This window comes from Syngnathus typhle, linkage group LG3, assembly GCF_033458585.1.
Source record: "Syngnathus typhle isolate RoL2023-S1 ecotype Sweden linkage group LG3, RoL_Styp_1.0, whole genome shotgun sequence".
Lineage (NCBI taxonomy): Eukaryota > Metazoa > Chordata > Actinopteri > Syngnathiformes > Syngnathidae > Syngnathus > Syngnathus typhle.
Window position 1 is genome coordinate 12,819,202 of NC_083740.1, and position 21,683 is coordinate 12,840,884.

General features: G+C 42.8%; 1 protein-coding gene across 2 annotated transcripts; it reads left to right on the forward strand.

Moving 5' to 3' along the window:
- The first annotated feature begins 374 nt into the window (after positions 1–374).
- LOC133151723 (high affinity choline transporter 1-like) lies at positions 375–17,856 on the forward strand. 2 transcript variants are annotated; one of them, XM_061274994.1, is made up of 9 exons: positions 375–670; positions 6,351–6,549; positions 6,628–6,739; positions 7,976–8,133; positions 12,257–12,405; positions 13,311–13,454; positions 13,637–13,790; positions 15,718–15,935; positions 16,285–17,856. In XM_061274994.1, the coding sequence occupies exons 2-9, from the start codon at positions 6,366–6,368 to the stop codon at positions 16,813–16,815; spliced, it is 1,650 nt and encodes a 549-aa protein (XP_061130978.1). In that variant the 5' UTR covers positions 375–670; positions 6,351–6,365; the 3' UTR covers positions 16,816–17,856. The 2 variants fall into 2 exon arrangements, with proteins under 2 accessions (XP_061130978.1, XP_061130977.1); XM_061274993.1 differs by lacking the exons at positions 375–670; positions 6,351–6,549; positions 6,628–6,739; positions 7,976–8,133 and adding exons at positions 9,978–10,028; positions 11,632–11,702.
- The last annotated feature ends 3,827 nt before the right edge of the window (positions 17,857–21,683 follow it).

A 21,683-nucleotide genomic window follows, 5' to 3' on the forward strand; every position in this document is an offset into this window, starting at 1 on the left:
GTGAGATGTTGAGCTAAGATGTCAATTGTATTCCTATGTTATATATACGTACATCTACAATTTATAGTTATAGTTAGTTATTTTCATTTGGGTAGAGGATGTGAATTGAGTGCAAGTGTTGAACGGAGAAGGTGCTGGGAGTGGGCACTCCAGGACCAGTCACCCACATATGGATTGACTTTACATGTGGGCTGGGCCACGCCATGCATTCTGCTCACAGCTAATTGGTTGTCGGTCGACTGGGTCTTCGGAGCAGTCGCCAATCAAGTCGTAGTGGTCCCCTGTTTTTTTTTCCACTTTGGCCACTTTGTCACGCCCCCTGGAGAGCTTTATAGGAAAGGCTTGCAGGCCACTTCCAGAGAGTTCCACCCTCCCTTCCTTGAGACTGGTCTGTCAGTAAACCTCAACTTCTAACTTGCCAGCATTTTATTTGAAACGCCAAACCATTTAAATCAAAACTAAGTACAATTCTGGTAGTTTTTTTCTTAGGTTTTTTTTTTTCCTTAGCAGTGTTTAACATCATTCCATTTGAGTGCATGTTTTTTTTTCTTTTTCCTCTTTGGAAGGACTCAATCATCTGGTGTGTTCTGTGACCTGTAAGAATAGCATCTCTCTCTTCCACCGCCCATCATCACAAAGACCTGAGACGTTCTGTGTAACACCGTTTTGGGTATGTTACCTATGTCCTGTTCAGATGCGATGTGCCCTAAATGTTGCTTTCATTTACATTATAATGTATGCATGCTTGTTTGCTTCCGTTTGTCTTCAAGTTAGAGCAGCACACATAACCATTCTCTAAATAGCCTTGAGTGATAATACTCTTGAGGCCACATAACTAGAGGGTCTCACCAAAGTGTACAGCCAGTTTGCTTTTTGTGAATTTTATCTCCCAGGGATTATTTCTCACTACTACACTGCTTGGAGTGTGTGTGTGTGTGTGTGTGTGTGTGTGTGCGCGCGTGCGTGTGCGTGCGTGCGTGTGTCTGTGTCTGCGTGTCTGCGTGTGTGCGTGTGTGCGTGTGTGCGTGCGTGCGCGCGTGTGTCTGTGTCTGTGTCTTTGTCTGTGTGTCTGTGTGTCTGTGTGTCTGTGTGTGTGCGTGTGTGCGTGTGTAGCCTTGAAAAAGATCACATTATTGAAACAAATAACTGCAAAAATTGTTAAATAAGTGTAATCCACGCATCTGATTTGAAAACAAGTTATTTGTCAGTTTGTTTTGTAGCTTTTACTGTATATAATATGAAGTGCTCATTCATTTATTTGGGTTGACAGTCATAATGGCCCTCCGAAAGAAGCTATGACTACAATGCGGCCCGCAAAAAACATGAGTTTGACACCCCTGTACCAAGGTATCAGAACTGTCTGTCCCAATTCGAAACCAAATTCTGTAGACTTTAGACTTCTTCATAAAATGGGCATATATATATATATAAAAAAAAATTGTTTGTTTTTTATATATACACACACATACACACACACACACACACACACTTTATATACTTTATATATAGATAGATAGATAGATAGATATGCATTTTTTTTGTCTTTATGAGACAAAACACACAGGTCACATTTCACGGAAGCTTTAACACACATCAGACGTTTTTTACTTTTTTAATAATGAGCGCAAGTGATTGTATGGAATTTGGCCATAGGTGTTAATAGCAGTGGAAAATTACCTATCCACAAGATTACAGGCGTGATGGAGAAGATAGTGAGCAACAGCGGAGAAGTACTGAGAGGAAGGGAAATGGAGACATGTGGCTAGGGAGGAAGGTATTCATAGATAGTAATAGCTGGGCATTGCCAAGTCACACGTCTGCACCTGTATCAGAGGACATGGCTTATTTAGACAGAGAGCGTCCTCATGTCTAAAGTTACTCTAGTTACACTGGCAATAAACAAATGCTCTGCCAGCTGTCTGGCAGCCAAATGTTGCCGAAGGTTGCATTGAGCCCTCTGATGCAACAACTTCAAATGTCAATTGGTGGTCAATTGTATATCCTGTCAACAATACATGTTTAATTGCGGCTGCTCTGTTGGATAAAATACCCTGTATAGAAATTCCCTAAATTTATAAGCAGTAACTTTTTCTGTATTTAAACCTACCTCAAAATCTTATTTTATACTGAGGAACGTATCCCCCTGATGCATAATTTTTGCACTCCAGAAGTTTCAATAAAAAAATAACATTCCTAAATTCCTTAATCCATCTAGCCCAGGGGTGGGCAAACTACGGCCCGCGGGCCACATCCGGCCCACGGGACCGTTTAATCCGGCCCGCCAACCCTGAACAAATTGTATTATTAAACTTTTTTATTTGGGTCATTTTGCCTGCAATGACTGCGTTTTCCCAGTAGATGGCGAAGCGCTCGCCTGCGCATTTACTACCGGAAGCCGTGTCAGAAAGCTCGGTGCACACTCACAAGTGCGTGTACGTACTCAGTAGTACGGACTTGGCGCACTCTCGCTCTATTCGTATCAGTCCCGAATTTAGAGCGTGGGCTTTGACGACAGCATTCTTATAATTCGCGCGCTGAGCTTTCAGATGCAGTTTTGCGCTAAAGCCACCCACAAACCTTCCCCTGGAATCCTTCCATTAAAATGAGTGGCCCGAAAAAAAGAAGTGAGTGCCGAATGTTAAAAAAAGAGTGGCCAATTTGGCTCGACGTACGCGACGTGACGTTCAGCCACATCAACATCAACCCGTCACAGATCAAGGTAAACGGACCAACACCTCGGATCTCGCCTAAGAATTGCCATAACAAATTTTACTCCAGACTATGACGCACTAGCAAAAAAGGGAGACCAATAACACTGTTCCCACTGAAAATGAACGGGAGGCTCTCAAGTTTATTGTAAAAAAAAAATGCATTTTGAATATGATTTGTACACATAGCAGGGATTGAAACTAGCGACCATTCTCATTTTCAAACAATGCAGGATGCTCAAGGACATTGATGCACCACCTATTTGCGACTAATCTTAACCTGTAAAGTTCTCAAGGCTTACTTTAAGGAGGTTTTTCCCGTTTCCTCACCTCTGTTACCAGGTGTTTGCGAGTTAAAACTCTGCTCTGATTTTCAGATACCCCTCACCGTGTTGCTGTTTTGATTACTTTATTTGGATGTATGCTTTCACCGATTCTTCAAGATGATATATTTGGTCAGAATGTTTGCCGTTTGATGTGATCTCATAAAATAAACATCTTTCATTAATCTGACCTGCAGGCACTGAAGTGATGGAGATTGTTATTCATAATAACAGTGTCGTATTTTATGAGAATCACTGATAGCAGTTTTTTAGTGAATTATTATTATTTTAATGCTGTTAATAAATGCATTTGTTTTCAAAAAAACTTGTTTGGAATATCCATGCTTTACTACTTACTAAAGGCCAAGATCTTTTATGCAATGACCTTTACAGGTCGCTTATATGACTTCACACAACGCCTACGTCCATCTGCTCCTGGTCCGGCCCTCCGGTCCAAATTTAGAACCCAGTTCGGCCCGCGAGTCAAAATAATTGCCCACCCCTGATCTAGCCCCTTGGTGGTTGTAAGTTGTAACAATGTTAAATTTTATTATTGTCGATCTGTTACGTTACGTGTTCTGTTGAGTGTTTTATGAAGCTGCAGCTGTTGTGAGAGTGTATGTATTAGGAGAGACATTTTCTATTTTGAAAACTATGGGATGGCTAAAACGGGTGGATTTTGCTTGTTTATTTCTTATTCCACAACTGAAACTTTCACAATCGGACTGCACAGATCATATTATAACAAAGAAAATGTTTGCATTACCTTCCTTTAATGGGAATTTCAAAGATGTTTTGGGGTTGAGGCCAAATGACCATTTTGACCTATTTCACCTGCTGAAATAGCAATCTTTCTCATATTATAAGCGGTTAAAATGACAGATTTGGGATAGTTTAATGATTTAATCAAAACTAAACAATTACAGTACACACAGCCAAAAATGCACTGCACCAAACATGAGCAGTATAGAAAACATGTCGCTCATTCGAAAAAAACAGAAAAGCCACAAAACATGTAAATAGTGACTTGTCCAAAAATACAGTATGGACAGTATATACAGTAGGATATGTAATACTGAATACTTACAAGAGTGATGTGATCAGTGTCTGTCAACAGTACTCGTCAGATAAGATAAACACGCAGAGCCAACCCACTATTTGGGGCCAGACTAAGTGAGAGAAATTTATATGTACTGAGATAATTCAATAAAGTGTTTGTTACTGTACTGTATTTGTCACGTGTGTGGCGGCGAATTACACATGCGAGTACGCCCGCTGCACTCAATGTATGCGTCTGGAGTGAGAAATGTTTACTGTATCTCCAACAGCAGAAGTGAAAAGAAAAAAAGTTGGCCCAAAGATGAGTAGTCCACGGTTTTTATAATTACACCAAATCAATCATGTTTCCCACTAGCTGACATTCAAAAAAAAATGTGGATCTTGGGATTTTACAAACATTAACAATGAATGTCTGAGGTGTTGTTGGTTTTTTTTCTAGATGTGTGGTTTACAATACACCATCATGGTAAAAAAAAAAAAAAGGGAGAAAGAAACGACTGCCGATATCTCAGCCACCTGACAGCCAGAGTTCCTTGGCTTATAATTTTACTGTGTGTTAAAAGTGTTTAAGGGTGTAGATATAAGAGGAGCCCCCCTCCCCCAACTTCAAAATCAGTCCAATCCCTATGAAGGAATCCAGACATCACCCCAATGTGAAATATCTTGCATACAGTCAAGTAGGAGACTCCCCAAAATAACCAGCCATCTACAAACAACTAAATGTGCACTTGTCTGAATTGAGAAAACCACTACTACAAATATCATTTTCAATATTAAGATTCAACTTCTGAAAACTTTCAGGCAGTTACCACATGTTAGTAAACAAGATGCTCTACAATGTTTTCTCTATCAGGGTTGTTTGTTCTTCCATTTTAATTCCTCAACTAGTATAAATGAATTTGGGCAACTCAGACAGCATTTAATGCAGTAATGATTGATTATGGTGTATTAGCTGTGCACACAGTGGCTGACAGAAGGATGATTGTGTCATCTAGACCTGCTGTGGGCTGTGTGTTTTAGAAGCTAGTAAAAAATAACAGCATCCTAAGGGAATTCTCCTTCCCTGCCCGTACTGTATATGTATACACTAGCACTGCTCTTGGACACGCCAGACATAAGTTGTTTTTACTGTGCTTTATGCAGTTGAGATTTAGAACTGGCAACCATGTACAGTAAAAAAGAAACAAGCACAACGCTGTTTCCACTGTGTACCTCTGCTGTCTGGATCTGGAAAAAGAAGAAGAATTGAGCTATAAAACCATTTTCGTCTCCTTTTCCCTTATGAACATAGTGCACCGACTCCCTCTTTACAAAATAGACACACTTTGGCGTCGAGTAGAATTCTCGCATCTCCCAAACCATCACTTTTCAAAGGGACCAAAAAAAAAAAAAAACAATCACAAAGCGCAAGCCATTTGCATCACTTTAGATTGGGTAATCATTTTGTACGCATAACGCACCCACGTGAGGGGCTGACCAATAGTGTCAATTTTGCCAAACAATATCAAATTGAACAAATGTTGGAGGTTTCCGCCCGACGTTTTGAATTCTGCAATGTGTGCTGTGATAAAAAGCCGCGCACTGCAGTGCACACACTTGTAGATCACATGAGCCATATAAGCGAGTTTTTGTTGCCTTTGGCAACTTTCCCGGTCCGTCAGCCATTCCTTCTATACCTTGCACAAAATTACACGCATACACACATAGTACACAACATTCCACTTGGCTTCTATTTTCTATTCCCTGGCCTTGACAAACACTTCCTTTCTACCCTGTACTCATTTGCAAGTTAATGTCCATACATTCTTGAGGCAGTTGTAATTTGACTTTGGTCTTACAATGCATTTTTTTTGTACTGAACAGAGGCTCTGTCTTTTTTTCTCCTGTGTCCTAATGTCGAGATGTTTGAAAAAATACTTTGTTTTCCAAGTTACTCTGATCGATCACTCAAGTTGTTTGTCCACCGTTTTCTGAAGTACGGTATTGTGAGACCACCTTTAACTCTCTTGTATTTCCAGCCCGTTTTTAATCTGTCTGCTGTTGCATTTCCTCGTCCGCTCATTCAAAGAAAACTTTTCGATGTGAATTATTTTAAGGATGTGCTAAAAAGTTATGTTAACCAGACCCCATCATTTCTCACCTATCACATTTTGTACCAGGCTAAGACAAATATTTTGAAATTTAATGTTGAGTGGACACGTGCAATTTGTCTTTGTTTTGTGTACGCGGCCGATATTTATACGTCTTTCCTGTTCAACAGAGGCAATAGTTAACCATGACTTTAAACGTGCCGGGTCTGGTGGTGATGGCAGCCTTCTACCTGCTGATCCTGGGCACAGGCATTTGGGCTTCCATGCGTTCCAGGAAGGAGGAGAAAAAATGCAAAGGAGATGGAATGGAGATCACACTACTTGCTGGACGGAACATTAACTTGCTCGTGGGCGTCTTCACCCTGACAGGTAATAAAAAGTTGCTGGCTTATCTGTGGGAAGACAACAAATGATAGATATTTAAAAAAATAAAAACTGTCTTTGCAGCCACGTGGGTAGGAGGAGGTTTTATCTTGGGTATAGCGGAAGCCACGTACAATCCAACATTGGGAGCAGTGTGGGCTCTCATGCCAGTGCCTTATGTTGTCACATTTTTCTTGGATGAGTAGAAGTTGTTTATACTGAAGTCACAAATTGAAAAGTTCTCCCCTTTGTGACAAATGTCTTCTGATTCGTAGCTAGGCCCGATGATAAACGACGCACTTGCACACAAGTGTAGAAGCTTTGAAATTAATAGCAGCAAGGAGCAGGAAATGCCGGTAAAATTAGATGCTAAATGGAGTGCGTTCTTCTGTGCGTTACGCAACAACAATGCCCCCCCCCCCCTATGTAAATGGAACTTATGCTGCACATTTTTAAGAGGGGGGGGGGGGGTGATTTATAAGCATTTCATTACATGTTGCAATATGATAAAAATTGTCAGCAAATCAACACAAACCATCTCATACCGCGTTTTGAGGGAAAAAGACAAACAATGTTGTTGTTTTTTTATTTATAGTAACAAGTGCTGTTGAGTTCTGACAGAGCCTCAATTTCTCCACCATCGGCCATCTGACTGCACCAAACTATAAAAGTGTCGCTCTGTTTAAAAATAGGACCAGGAGAAATTAGTTTCGGGTGGTAATATGAGGCAACAGGTGCAAAGTGATGACTTGAACCAAAGAGACCTCTAATCGCTGAGAGATACACATGCACATAAACATTTGCAACAGGTGATGTGACCTGCTGGGACAATGTCACAATAGCTGGCACAATGTGAACGTTATGTGAGATCGGGAAATAAGAGGTGCCATGTGCTGTTCTTGACCGCTATTGGCTACGTTGGACTCCTGTGTTCAGCTGATAGTATTTTCTTATCTCGAGCAGGGGTCTCCAACTTTTTTGAAACCGAATGCTACTTCTTGGCCTCTGATTAGTGCAGAGGGCTGACACACATTTGAAACAATAAATCTTTTTGCTATGACTAATAACTGATATGAAGTTATGCAAAGACATTTGTCACGTTATCGACATAATTAGGAAATAGATAAATACTGTATCACTAATACATCTCTGTCAATGTACAGTGCAATCTTATTGCTTGTACAAGAAAATCACTGGTGAGTTATTTTGGGAACAGGCCCATGTCCTACTTATGTGATCCTTGAGGCCTACCACGTGGGTGACCCCTGATCTAAAGAGAACACTTGTTTTCCTTAACATCCTCATGTACTGTCATCATTCTTCTGAACCCCCTCTTTGCCAATTTCTATTTTTGCGTTCCTCTGAGAAAATTCTCAGCTCTTTCTGTTGCACTAACAGCTTTATTTTGCACCAATGCTTTCCGTTCTATTCCAGGTGGCTTTTTCTTTGCAAAGCCCATGAGAGAGAACAAGTATGTGACAATGATGGATCCTTTCCAGAAGAAGTATGGGAACTTTGTGAGCAATGCTCTGATCCTCCCTGCACTGATCGCTGATGTTCTGTGGGTGGCACGCACACTTGTCAGCCTGGGTGAGTTCCTTCATACTGTAGAACTGCATGTGTGAAGTAATTATGTGGACATCTGCCGTGCAGGCTTAAACAAATCCAAGCACACAATGAACAGTGCACTAGAAAAACTACAACTGGACCGAATGATTATTGTCAGTAGTATACATAGAACTACTGAAGTTAGATCCGTATTGACTTAGGTCATACCATTGATGTAGTGGTAGTCAAATGTCCATGATGGATCCCTGAGTGCTTATTCCTGCACTTGTTGAAACTACGCCCTCCAGACTAAATTACGAGAATTTACACTTGTATGTTAACTTGTGAAGTCCTTCCACTGGTGGGTGGTGAGGGGCCGGGATCCCTCAGCTGACAGACATACCCAAAATAAGTCAAGGACAGCTCCTCAATTATAAGGGCATGGCTTTTGTACATGCTCTTGAAGTGTAATGAGAATGCTAAGACACCTACATTTATAAACAACACGCATGTCAACACTAATCTCATTACTTGGCAAAAGTTTGGGATCATTTAAAAAAGCCGATATTTATAAAAGAAAAGCGCTTTTATAATGGAAGAACTTTGCACATTATGTTGGTGAATCATTTTGGCCAGGACTTTCATTAAATGCTACCCACGAAACACCAATGTGAATCCTTCCCAATAAAATTAGTAACAGGGAAAGTCATTTCAAAATGACAGTTATGTACAGCAACAACGGAACTAACTGAAGAGTGATAATCGGATGTGATGGTCCGGACTGCTTTGTTACTGCTATTCTGCTTTGTAGGTGGTGACCATATTTAAACTTCACTGTCAAGTACAATACAAACCTGTGTATAATCCGCACCCCCAAAATCAATCTTTAAAACTTGTTTTTCTCTGTACCCATGTATAATATGTGGCCTTATAGCTGGTATCCATAACTATGTTTTTTAATGCTCACATAACAGTCTCACTTTACATTATATGACATGATGGGTTAAACTTGTCCTCTTTTTCACTGTTTGGATCAAACTCCTCCACTCGCACTTTTCCTGTTTTGAAGAGAGCAGCAGGAGTGTGTGCGGAGACAAAAAACAGATTGCTTTGTTCTTAATTTGAACATATACAGCAGTTGCACTCAATTAAACTGTGTTCATTTTATTTGATTATTAATTCAGTTTGTGATGCAATGCCTGAAAAATGCTGCAACACGCTGTCGAAAACAACTTCAAAATGAAAAGCGTACTTTGGCATTGATGTCCATGTATTATTTTGTTGGGTAAAGTTTATTTTGAAGTTGGCCTTATCGCATTGGTAGCGTGATGAATAGCATGATTTTTGCCTGCTACCATGCCTAGCTACTGTCTATGCACTGGTAAATGTCTAAACAAGGTGGATATATTTGTGTCATATTAACACCCATGTATAATACTCACCCCAAATTTGGGAATACTTTTTTGGGGGCGTGCCTATTATGCACAGGATTTTAGGGTGTGTTAAACATCAAATGAGCCCAGGATGCATGGAAGGGTGCATAAATGTTTGACTATAAATGCTCTAAATTGTCCAAGCTGATCTTTTACATTCATGAACTGATCAGTTATTTTTGTGAGTGATCCCAAACTTTTTAGGGTCAGCATTGGCAAATGCATTTTAGTACAACTTCAGTCGCGGTGCTAGGATTTTGATGAAATATTGCATTGTTTCTTTGAAACAATATTTTGCACTGTAATTCCTGCTGTCATTTCTGTATGCTTTACGTTGCTGTGTGTGTCTATGTAGGTGTGGATGTAGTAAGTGCTATGATGTGCCGTGCGAATGGGTTTATGAGTGTATTTAATGTTTTTGCGTGTGTGTTTTAACGCTGTCTTCTTTTCCAGTGGTATTCTAAAAAGGGGGTTAATCATCGAGCAGCCTGTTGATTGTGAAAGGTGATCAATTATTCAAACCAGTTTGTTTGTATCATGAAAAACGTTTCTATTTGACTGATTGCTTCAATGCAAATGATATGCCTTTACATAGCTTCTTGTGTGTGCGCGTGTGTGTGCGTGTGTGTCTGCGTGTGTGTGTTTGCGTGCGTGCGTAATGTTTATACATGTAATATCTGTTTGAGTCACCATGGAAGCGCTGTAAACTGTTCACTGACACTCCACAAAAGGAATGTTCTTGAGACATATGTCCAAAGTAATTAAACCAATTTCGTCTCTGGGTAGACACCTCACTCCTCAGTAAAACCTTCTGACATTTGGATGACCGCTATGAACAGAACAGAAGTTTGTCAGCAAAAAAATTAAAAACAAAATAACAACAAAAAAAGCACCAATGGGATTAAAAAGTCAATCAAAAAAATTTTGTTAGGCAAAATTCAACCATTTACACCAAGCATCATGCATCTCCTTATTCAGTGTAAGAAAGAATTTTGCATTTAAGAAAACATGCTGTCAGTCGTCATCCAATATCAACAGCCACGGTCAAATTTCCACAGGGAAGGAAATTGGTATCGGCCACGTTTGAAAGTGGTGTGTGTCCTTGTATGTGTGCGTGTTTCTTGCCCCACTCAGCGTGTCCCTGGGTCGGGAGAGGATCTAAAAACAACATGGGTGTATTTAAGCAACCCCTATTCTCTGGCCTAACCTATGAAGCCAAAGGGCCCCCTGATTCTCATTCCACCATCTATTTTTATCCTAAAATTAGCGCCGTGCTAAAGGGCACAGCTCGACACACAAGGAGGATGCCACAAAAACTGTAAAGCATACCAACCATGAATGCTTGACAATTCAGTCAATGCTACGTCATGGCCAGCCTTGGCTTCGGTAATAAAAGGATAAGAATGTATCCAAAGAGATTGAGTTGACATGTGGCATCAGTACATATATAGCTTCACTTCCCTTCTTGAATATAAATTCAAGAGCGGACTATGACTGCCAGTAATACAAAATAATGCAACGTGACATTCAGTACTATAAAATACAGACAGGCCCTTCCTTCAAGTGAAAAATACTCTTTCCGGAAGAAAACTGGTACCATTTCTCGTTCAAGATTGTCTAAAAGTCATCTAAAAACGAATTATTGGACCTTTTGTTCCATCTTTTGGCATATACCTTACCACCTAATACTGGGATTAAATCAAATAGCGACATCATTGAGACGGGGATTTTTTATTTTTTTTTTTAAATAAATAGAGGTGGCTGTGGTGTTTTGGAGTTTCATTTTCTGCCACTCACCACATGTGAATGTGGAGTACAGAGTGACTTAGACTGACCCCACCTTGAACATTTTGGCATTTAAGCGCCAAGTGTGAACTGCCGTCAAAGTTACGTAAAGGTTAGTTGGTAAGGGGTCCCGTAGGTACGTTAAGACTAGTATTACTAATGCAATGAATGGGAAGAGGGTAAACGACGTGGCAGTCAAATAAACATCAAACACCAAGAAGCGAGAAATTGTTTTTTACAAAAGTGGGATGGGGTGGGCACGGTAGGGCAGAGGGTGGTAAGTAACGATAGATGGTGCAGATCTGACACTTCTCTGTTTAAGGACATTGTTGTGGTGTGGCTGCAGGCTGCGGCTGGGGGGACCCTGGCAAGGTGGGAGAAGAAACAGTAAAGGTAGTGACGTTTTGCTTGCCTTGTTTGAGTAACAAGATTTTCTTGTTTTTAAATTCACTTATTGACATTTACTCATTCTTTACACATGCTGTTTCATTACTTTCGTAAACTTCTGTTTTTTGTTTGTTGATTTTTTTCTTTTTTTAATGATCAGTGTCTATTGAGGGTTATGGAGTCACAATCAATAGGCTGCTTCTGGTCTTCTGGTTCTGTTTTTAATATCATTGCTTTATGTCCACCTTTTGCAGTAGGATTTATTTTTGAGATGTTTAATATAATGCTATGCTAGGCAATTGTAATATGTGGTTGTTCTTTTCAGGATATGAATTAAATATGACCAAATAAATACGTTAAAAGTGGATGCATGTATGTATATGTATGTCTGTATGTCTGTGAGAAGGAGAGAGAACGATTTAAAAGCAAAAGAGGGGTTTAGAACATAATAATAATTTAATCCCATCACAAAAATGTGTTGCATGTGTCTCCAGTGATGAATGTACGTTGCACCATGAACCTGCTTGCCTGGTGCTCATCACAATGCTGTTTTGTTCCAGGTGGAACTATGAGTGTGATCCTTGACCTTTCTTACGGCTACTCCATTGTCATCTCTGCCGTCGTTGCCATTGCCTACACGCTCCTGGGAGGGCTTTACTCTGTGGCTTACACAGATGTGATCCAGCTCATTCTCATCTTTATCAGCCTGGTATGTAAATGCAGAGACGGCTCCAGGACTTTTTTCTCTCCCGGGGTGAAAGGGGGGGCTGGACTGATACCGCCAAGCAACTTTTCTTTCGTTTGCAAATTGAAATAAACAGAAAGAAATAGTGAGAGCTAAACAATGACCAAATATGCGGCGAGAAGCACCGCTGATGCATGCATTGGTATGGGAGGAGACTTCTTTTCTTCCACAAGGAAATCAAGGGCAGGATCAGTTATTTCAGCAATTATTTGCCATGACTTGCTCTTAATTGAGTCAAATCGCTTTCAAATGATATTAGGCATTAACTACGGGAGTATTACGGGAGTATTGGCTTGACAGCAGAATATTTGTATTAAAAGGGTGACAGACTTTCCATTTGTATAAGGATTTTCAGTGAGGGACTATGTGGTACAGTAAATATGCCGACGTTTTGTGGTAGCCTATTTTAACTGCTGTCTTTAAGAATGTAGCCATCTAGGAACAGCTGTCACAGTGGCGCTTAGCTGCTATTTACTGCTCGCCATAGCAGTTCTGCGCATGTGGCCCGCATTTTGAATTAGCCCAAATAACGTTTGAACTGAAAAAGGTTCTGGTTCGTAACTGGAGCTCATGGACCAGCCCCCCCGCAAGCTATACTTAGTTTCTTTCCTGGAAACTTGTGACCATTGCGAGCCGATGCGCGTGGTAAAGTTGTTACATTAAATTTTAACGCCTTTATATTTTTCTAAAATACTTTGGGAAAGTTCAGCAGCCATATTTCTTACAGTTTTACAGTAATAGCGAAACATACTGCAACGCCACTTATGGTATGGGCCTGGAGAAACTTGGTTTGGATTCCTAGTTTCCAGTCAGACTTCCTCCACTGAGTGCATAATGAAATCAACTTAGCTTTGTGGTTGTGTACACAGTGGGTGTGCGTCCCTTTCCTGTTGACCAACCCTCACTCTGTGGACATCTCGCTGACGGCCTACAACCAGACCTTCCAGGCTCCCTGGGTTGGCACGGTGGAGCTTGATCGAGCCGGCAAGTGGTTTGACGACTTCATGCTGCTGGTGAGTCAGGGATCGCTTCATAAATATACACCGGACAGTAAAAATACATATCTCCTGCGACACGATGTACTGGATTTAAGATTTCTTGCCACAAAAGGATCTTGGAATGGATTTGATGCCAGCTGTTAATTTCCTGAGATGTGAAAAACAGTACAATTTCGTGCTGGTCGTGTTTGTGACAGGCTCTCGGCGGTCTAGCCTACCAAGCGTTCTACCAGAGGATCCTGTCGGCCTCATCTTACACCCAGGCTCAAATGACCTGCTTTGCCTCTGCTGCCTTCTGCCTGGTGCTGGGTATCCCCTCAGTGCTGGTGGGAGCTGTGGCTGCATCGACTGGTACATTCAACTCTTAATTGGACTCGCGGTGTAAAGACATTCAGGGCCTTTTGTCAGGAATGAGTTGAGCCAGGGCGACCAAGTGCAGCTTGGACCAGGATTTATTGAAGGGGAAGGGAGTTGGAAGGGAGTCAGGTGGGGAAACGAAGACACAAACGGGATAGAGACTCACGGCCAGCAAACAGACAGACCGACCGACAGAAGTCCACTTGGACACTTGGATACTAGGACAAGGATTAAAATTCTGACCGTGAGCCTCCAGACAGACCGAGGAAAACCGAACGACAGGAACAGGAACACTGGGCGCGGACAGGGACGGATCACAACAGTAGACACCGACAGGGAGAAATACACGGGCAGGGCTTAAATACACAGGGTAACAAGAGGAACCAGGTGACAGACATTACGGTAACGAAAGGGGTGTGGCCGAGGGAAGTGCAGGCGGCCCGTGCTCTGGCACGGTTGTGACAGTACCCCCCCCACAAGGGACGGCTCCCGACGTCCCAAAAATCCAATCCCTCACGACGGCACGCGGGGGGGCGGGTGGGCAGAGAACCGCACTCTGGCGGCGACTAGGGGCAGAGAACCGCACTCTGGCGGCGACTAAGGGCAGAGAGCCGCACTCGGGCTGCGGCGACTAGGGGCAGAGAGTCGCACTCGGGCTGCGGCGACTAGGGGCAGAGAGCCGCACTCGGGCTGCGGCGACTAGGGGCAGAGAACCGCACTCGGGCGGCGACTTGGGGGGAACCGAATCGCACCGCACTCGGGCGGCGACTTGGGGGGAACCGAATCGCACCGCACTCGGGCGGCGACTTGGGCAAACAAAACCGCAATCGGCGGACACCCGGGGAAACAAAACCGCAATCGGCGGACACCCGGGGAAACAAAGCCGCAATCGGCGGAAACCGCAATCGGCAGACACCCGGGGAAACAGAGCCGCAATCGGCGGACACCCGGGGAAACAAAACCGCAATCGGCGGACGCCCGGGGAAACAAAACCGCAATCGGCGGACGCCCGGGGAAACAGAGCCGCAATCGGCGGACACCCGGGGAAACAGAACCGCACTCGGGGGAAACTCGAAAGTCCGGACTGCACTCAGCGGCAAGAGTCACCACGCGCTGCAGCAGAGGGGGTGGGTCCCCGGACGATCGCGGGTCCGGCGCAGCTGGCTTGAATCTGGCGACGCCCGCGGGTCCTGCAACGCTGAGGTGGAGCCAGATGACGACCGCGAGCCTGATGACGCCGGGAGGCACTCCGATGGCGGCCGCGGATCCGGCTTCGCTGGAGCGAAGTCCGACGGCGGCCGCGAATCTGGCGTCGCAGATGGGCGAAGTCCGATGGCACTGGAACCTGCTCGGACGACGGACGTGGCTTGGGCGTCGCAGACGGGAGCTGGTGGTAGAGGAAGGTCCAAGCGCTGGTCGCTGTGATGGTCGGTGTCTTCTGTCAGGAATGAGTTGAGCCAGGGCGACCAAGTGCAGCTTGGACCAGGATTTATTGAAGGGGAAGGGAGTTGGAAGGGAGTCAGGTGGGGAAACGAAGACACAAACGGGATAGAGACTCACGGCCAGCAAACAGACAGACCGACCGACAGAAGTCCACTTGGACACTTGGATACTAGGACAAGGATTAAAATTCTGACCGTGAGCCTCCAGACAGACCGAGGAAAACCGAACGACAGGAACAGGAACACTGGGCGCGGACAGGGACGGATCACAACAGTAGACACCGACAGGGAGAAATACACGGGCAGGGCTTAAATACACAGGGTAACAAGAGGAACCAGGTGACAGACATTACGGTAACGAAAGGGGTGTGGCCGAGGGAAGTGCAGGCGGCCCGTGCTCTGGCACGGTTGTGACACCTTTTGCTGTTTATAGTGCTTCCTCATTTTTTATCAACTCTCCTTATATAATCGTTCCGTAGATTGGAACTCGACAATCTATGGACTGCCATCTCCATATGAGCGTGGCGAAGCAGGTTCCATCCTCCCCATCTCCCTGCAATACTTCACGCCCATGTACGTGTCTATCATCGGGATCGGAGCTGTAGCCGCCGCTGTCATGTCCTCCATGGACTCAGCCCTGCTGTCCTCTGCGTCACTATTCTCCTCCAATATCTACAAGAACATCATCCGGAAGCAGGTGCGTGTCAACAGCGTGTGCTCGGAGATAGAAAAGGAATTACCTGTGGTTTTAGGTATTGGAACTGATTATCAGCTAGCCCTCTATGCAATTATGTGTACGTAGTGCATTTTGCTGCTCAGATCATTAGCAAGGTCTGTTGAAGCTGGATAAAAATCCTGATCATTCATTCAGGAATCAGGTGTGTTGCAACAGGGAGACATAGAAAACTTGCAGGACACTTGCCCTCGAGGAACGAAATTGTCTGCCCGTGACAAACTATGTTGCTTTGTCATGGCCTCAAGACAACACTAGATGTTCCTTTATTCAAAAGCACGCTTTGAAGTGCGCTCCGTCTGTCTCCTCCCAGGCATCGGACCGCGAGATGCAGTGGGTGATCCGGATCTCGGTGGTGGTTGTCGGTCTGGCTGGCACTGGCCTCACCTTCTTGGACAGCAGTGTGCTCGTCTTCTGGCTGGTGGGCGTAGACATGTCCTACACCATCATGTTCCCTCAGCTGGTCTGCGTGCTCTTCTTCAAGGCGTCAAATGCTTACGGGGCCATCGTGGGCTTCCTTATGGGAATCATCTTGAGAATCCTGAGCGGCGAGCCCCTCATCGGCCTGCCGCCCATCCTCCGCTTCCCCAACTGCCGGCTGGATGCTGAAGGCAAGCTTACTCAGTTCTTCCCCTTTCGTACTACGATCATGCTCCTCTCGCTGCTCACCATCATGGTCGTGTCTTGGCTGATGATATTGGTTTTCGACAACGATCTTTTGCCGGAAAATTGGGATGTGTACAAGGCCAAACGCAAGCAAAGCAAGCCTCTAGAAGAGAGGCCCACCGAAGACAACGAAGAACTTGCCGTATCCAAGCAGCTACTGGACACCACCAGCTGCTGAAGGGCCTTTAAGGCAAAGAAATGGGCCGTGACGGGAGGCAGACAAGCTTGTCTGCTCGACGGGGTTTGCCGATGGCCATTAAGCAGCTGAGGTTTAACAGTGTTAATGGAATCTGGACAGAATCTGATTTTGTATCACATACTGAACAGCCCAAAATTGGAAACCCCTAGCACCCGTCTTTAATATCAGCTTCCTTCTACAATCAAACAGTACGAAATGTCAACTTAGCTTGTGTATGATAGTTACCCATTAACCAGTGTAGCATATAAGGTTATTCATTAAAAAAATCCAATTACTGAGCCTTGTTGTCAGCTAATCACACATCTCTACAATGGACAGAAGGAGCACAGCCTTTAAAAAGCATTTCCATTTGGAAAAGAAAGAAGTATGGAGTTTATTAATTGTTTTGTTTCGTTGATTTGTGTTATGTACAGATTTATAAAAATATATTTTATCACGCTAGCAAAAGTATATTGTTTGTTTTTGGATGCAAATGTGGTCCCTTGACTAAAACGCGCCTGCAACACTTTTTGGTTCTCTGCACAAATGTTCAGTCCAACTGGAGAAAGTAGTTAGCAAGTCCTTTATAGCTGATGTGTTGCAATTCGCCAGGCTTGTGCAGATTGTTTTACTTGCAACATACAGTCCAAATTGTCACTTTAGAAACAACGGCAAAAGGCAATCATTTTTTAATTACTCCCATTCAGTACAGTTAAGTTGTAGTATTGATTACACTTGTATTTGCATCAATGCCCCTAACCAGTTCATGTATGTTTGCATGATTGCACATCTTGTGAGCAACTTTATCAATGTTTCAATGTGTTGCATTGTAGCCATGCCCGTATAAAACAGAAAGGTGTACTGATTTGAAAATAAACTCAAGTGTCAACTGTTGTTCTTTATTCACGCACAATCAGTTACTGTATGTGAACATGCCCATAATGTGAATACAAACACCTCAAGCAGGACTGTCAACAGAGGCAAGCCAGTTAAAAACTTTCCATTGTATTCTTTTTGACAATGCTGTGACAATGAGGGGAACCGGGGAAACCGGGGAACCCCCTCCCCCCATCCCTCCAAGATTGTCCCACCCCAGCATGTCACATGCTGCTGGTTGTGCAATGTAAGGAAATATTCCAATTTAAAGACCCCATGCATATGTGATCAATACAAACACTATTTAAAATAAATTCTGGCATCTGTTATGTAACCTGTTTTGAGAGAATGTGCATTTTGTGTTTTCCTTTTAACTGATTATCCTTCAGGCATTGTATTGTGAGCCTCCAAACATTTTCTTGTATAAGGCACAACCTAAACTAGCCTTCACGTAAATATCACTGGAAACTGCTTTGCCCCCCTGATTTAATTGATGCCGTTGAACGTGTGTATACGGACCATCATGTTTAGTGGGCTCGAGGTCAACACTTGTTTCTGAATGCCAATTAAAACAAATTGTCAGATGGTCAAAATCTGTTTTCCAAAGACTTGTGGAATCAAAGCAGAACTCATTGCATGCATCTTTTTGAATAAATGTGAGTTCTAAATGTATTATACACTTGTACAGCTTAATCATAATTTGTACATTGACTCTTGTTATTTTTATATCAAAAGTGGATTGCCATGCGTTGTTAGTTTTAGAGGAACAACACAAACGTGTATTTGTATCTCAAGTGAACAAGGAGTAAAATTTACCCAGGATTTTGCTGAAAAAAAAAATGAATGTAGACCTGTTATCACTTTATGTTCAGATTGGCCTTTTGATTGGCCTGCACTATTCAGCAGTGTGTCACGTCGGAATTGTTAGCACAACGAACACTGCTCCCCAAGCACTACATGCAACTTAAGATATTCAGACATTACAGATGGAAAACTGTGCCTTACTAGTGTAGTTGCGTGACATTTACTTGATACCTTTTGGGGTAGTCATATTTTATTTCCAATGTTTTTAATTCTCCAAAAGTTGCCCATTAACATCCTTGACTGGTTTTAGTTTTATAATTTAAAAAAATGCTCTATTTTATTTCTCCCTCGTTGTCTGCATGTGGTTTTATACTATTATGCATGTCAGTAACTATGTATACTGAACCTTTGTGAAGGCTGTTCTCTCTTGTCGCTTGGCAAGGTCCTACTTTGTAATTGATTGATGTAAATCCCCATGGGGTAAGCTTCTGCGAGAATAAAAGCTGATTTAAAAATGACTACTGGTTACTATGTTTTCTTTGTCATGACTGCAAGGAAATATCTTGGGAACAGCAAAGGGGAAAAATGTAAAAGAGCTGAAAAATATTACTACCGGGCGGCTCGGTGTCGCACTGGGTAGCACGTCCGCCTCACAGCTAGCAGGGTGCGGGTTCGATTCCACCTCCGGCCCTCCCTGTGTGAAGTTTGCATGTTCTCCCCGGGCCCGCGTGGGTTACTCCAGGCACTCCGGTTTCCTCCCACATCCCAAAAACATGCTTGGTGGGCCGACTGAAGACTCCGAATTGTCCCTAGGTGCGAGTGCGTGTGCGAGTGGTTGTTTGTCTCTATGTGCCCTGCGATCGGCTGGCAACCGATTCAGGGTGTCCCCCGCCTACTGCCCGATGACGGCTGGGATAGGCTCCAGCACTCCCGCGACCCCTGTGGGGACTAGGCGGTTTCAGAAAATGGATGGATGGATGGATGGATGGATGGATGGATGGATGGATGGATGGATGGATGGATGGATGGATGGATGGATGGATGGATGGATGGATGGATATTACTACCGTATATTTTGGACTATAAGCTGGACCAGCTAAAAATTGTGATTTTGTTTTAGTTTCATACTTATATAAGCCACACCGGACTATAAACCGCACGTGCGCACGAGTTATTCACAAAGAAAGACACTACACAGAAAGCCCTTATAAAGTTCTAATCACATTAACATTTCATTGTAAACACGGAAGTAACACCACTAGCTGGGCTAAAGTTTTAATAGCATTAACATTTCGTTGTAAACACGGAAGTAACAGCACTAGCTGGGCTAAAGTTTTAATAACATTAACATTTTGTCGTAAACACGGAAGTAACAGCACTAACTAGGCGGGTAAAAAGAAAACATACCAGTCAACAAAGTGACTGAGAGCCATCTTTGTCTTTCTCCTGTCCACTGAAACCAGCAAAATCTTCCTCCTCAGTGTCCGATGGGAATATGCATGTAAAGTCGCCGCATGATCGCGTGAGGTTTTTCATGTTTAATTCCCATTTGTAAGAGAATATACACAAAGATGATTGTCAGGAAAGAGATGATTATTTAGGGACGCATAACTTTTATTAACATAACAGCACAACAGCGGAGTGTATAAGTGTATTAGTCATGAGAAAAATCACGGAAAAAAAACTATATAAGCCGCATCGGACTATAAGCCGCAGGGTTCAAAATTTGAGAAAAAAGTAGCGGCTTATAGTCCGAAATTTACGGTACTATATTGTAAATGAGAGAGCTCAATCATATGCATGAAGGTAAAAAAATAAAATATTTTTAACTTCAAAACATAGTGTTTGGGTTTGATTTCATGTCTCTTGGTAGTGTATTCCAATTCAGTCAGCATAACATCTTCATGCCATGTAACCATGTCGGCTTTAAACGCCGGGCTCCACTATTTGAACCAAGTCTTCAGACTTCACAGCCTTACTGGGTTTATATGTGTATCATTAGCTTTTTTAAAAGAAAAAAAATAATAAATGTATCCAGTAGCTAAACCATTCAGTGATTCGAAGAACAGTAGCAGTACCGCTGAAGTTCTGAATGAGCTGCAACTTTTTTTTTTACCTCAGTTTGTCTTGGGTTGGTTGAAGAAATTTTTGGTTCATCTATTGTTTGTTTTAGGCAATTGTTGTCTTTTGAGGACTACTCAAGTTGATCCACATAACTATAAGAGTCAATGTTAGCGTTCCAAAGGGCTGAATAAATAAAAGGGGGCCAAGAATTGACCCTTGAGTGACCTCATCCGTCAAGGGCTTTATATATACCAACTGCCAGACAGTGCAGAGGTTAGAACATACTTTTTCTTGGTTGTTGTTTTAGTTCAGTATGGTTACTTACGATGACAATGACAATATTTATATAGCTCCAAAATATTTCTGGGCTCAAGTGTCAGCCACAAGTAAGGCGCGTGTTAGATGGAAGGAAGTAGAGATTAAATGCTTGACTTGTTAAAACAAGCTGTGGTCTGTGAAACAAGCACTAATCCCATTTTAAACACACTGTGGGTTCATCAAAGACACCATAAACCCTCTGGTGCACTGCTTTTCAACCAGCAATGATTTTTGCAACTGTTTATTATTTGACCTCTTGACTGAAAGCCCTTTTCCCCTCCCATAAAACAATTACTACACAGAGTGCAAATCAAACTTCATTAAAAGAATAAATAAAGACAGGGCTTACTCTCTGGTTGTCAATACTGAGTATAGGTTTCGAAGCCTGTTGCCAACTCATCGACTATTGCTATATTTAGTGTCTTTTCCATTCCCTCTGGGAAGTAACGCGACAGGCAACAAATCTAGCGACTATTTTTCTTGTGGTTTCCGGAGACTCAGAATCTCCGTGTACAGCAGGAGACGTCCGGACCACCCCTGTGTGTCAAGATTACACGGACACAACTGTCAAATGTAACCATTGCTTTGGCTTGATTGTTTAATTTCACATTTGGTACACTCATCAAGTGGCAGGTACTCAACCCAATGATTTCAATAAAAACAATTTAATGTTCCACTACAACTGTTGACACAGAGTATACATTCAGATATTCAGATGTAATGAATTTAAGTCACTTCTTAAGTGACATGGAGCTGTAAGATAACAATCAGAAAATTCACGTGGCTTCTACACATCATTTGAATAG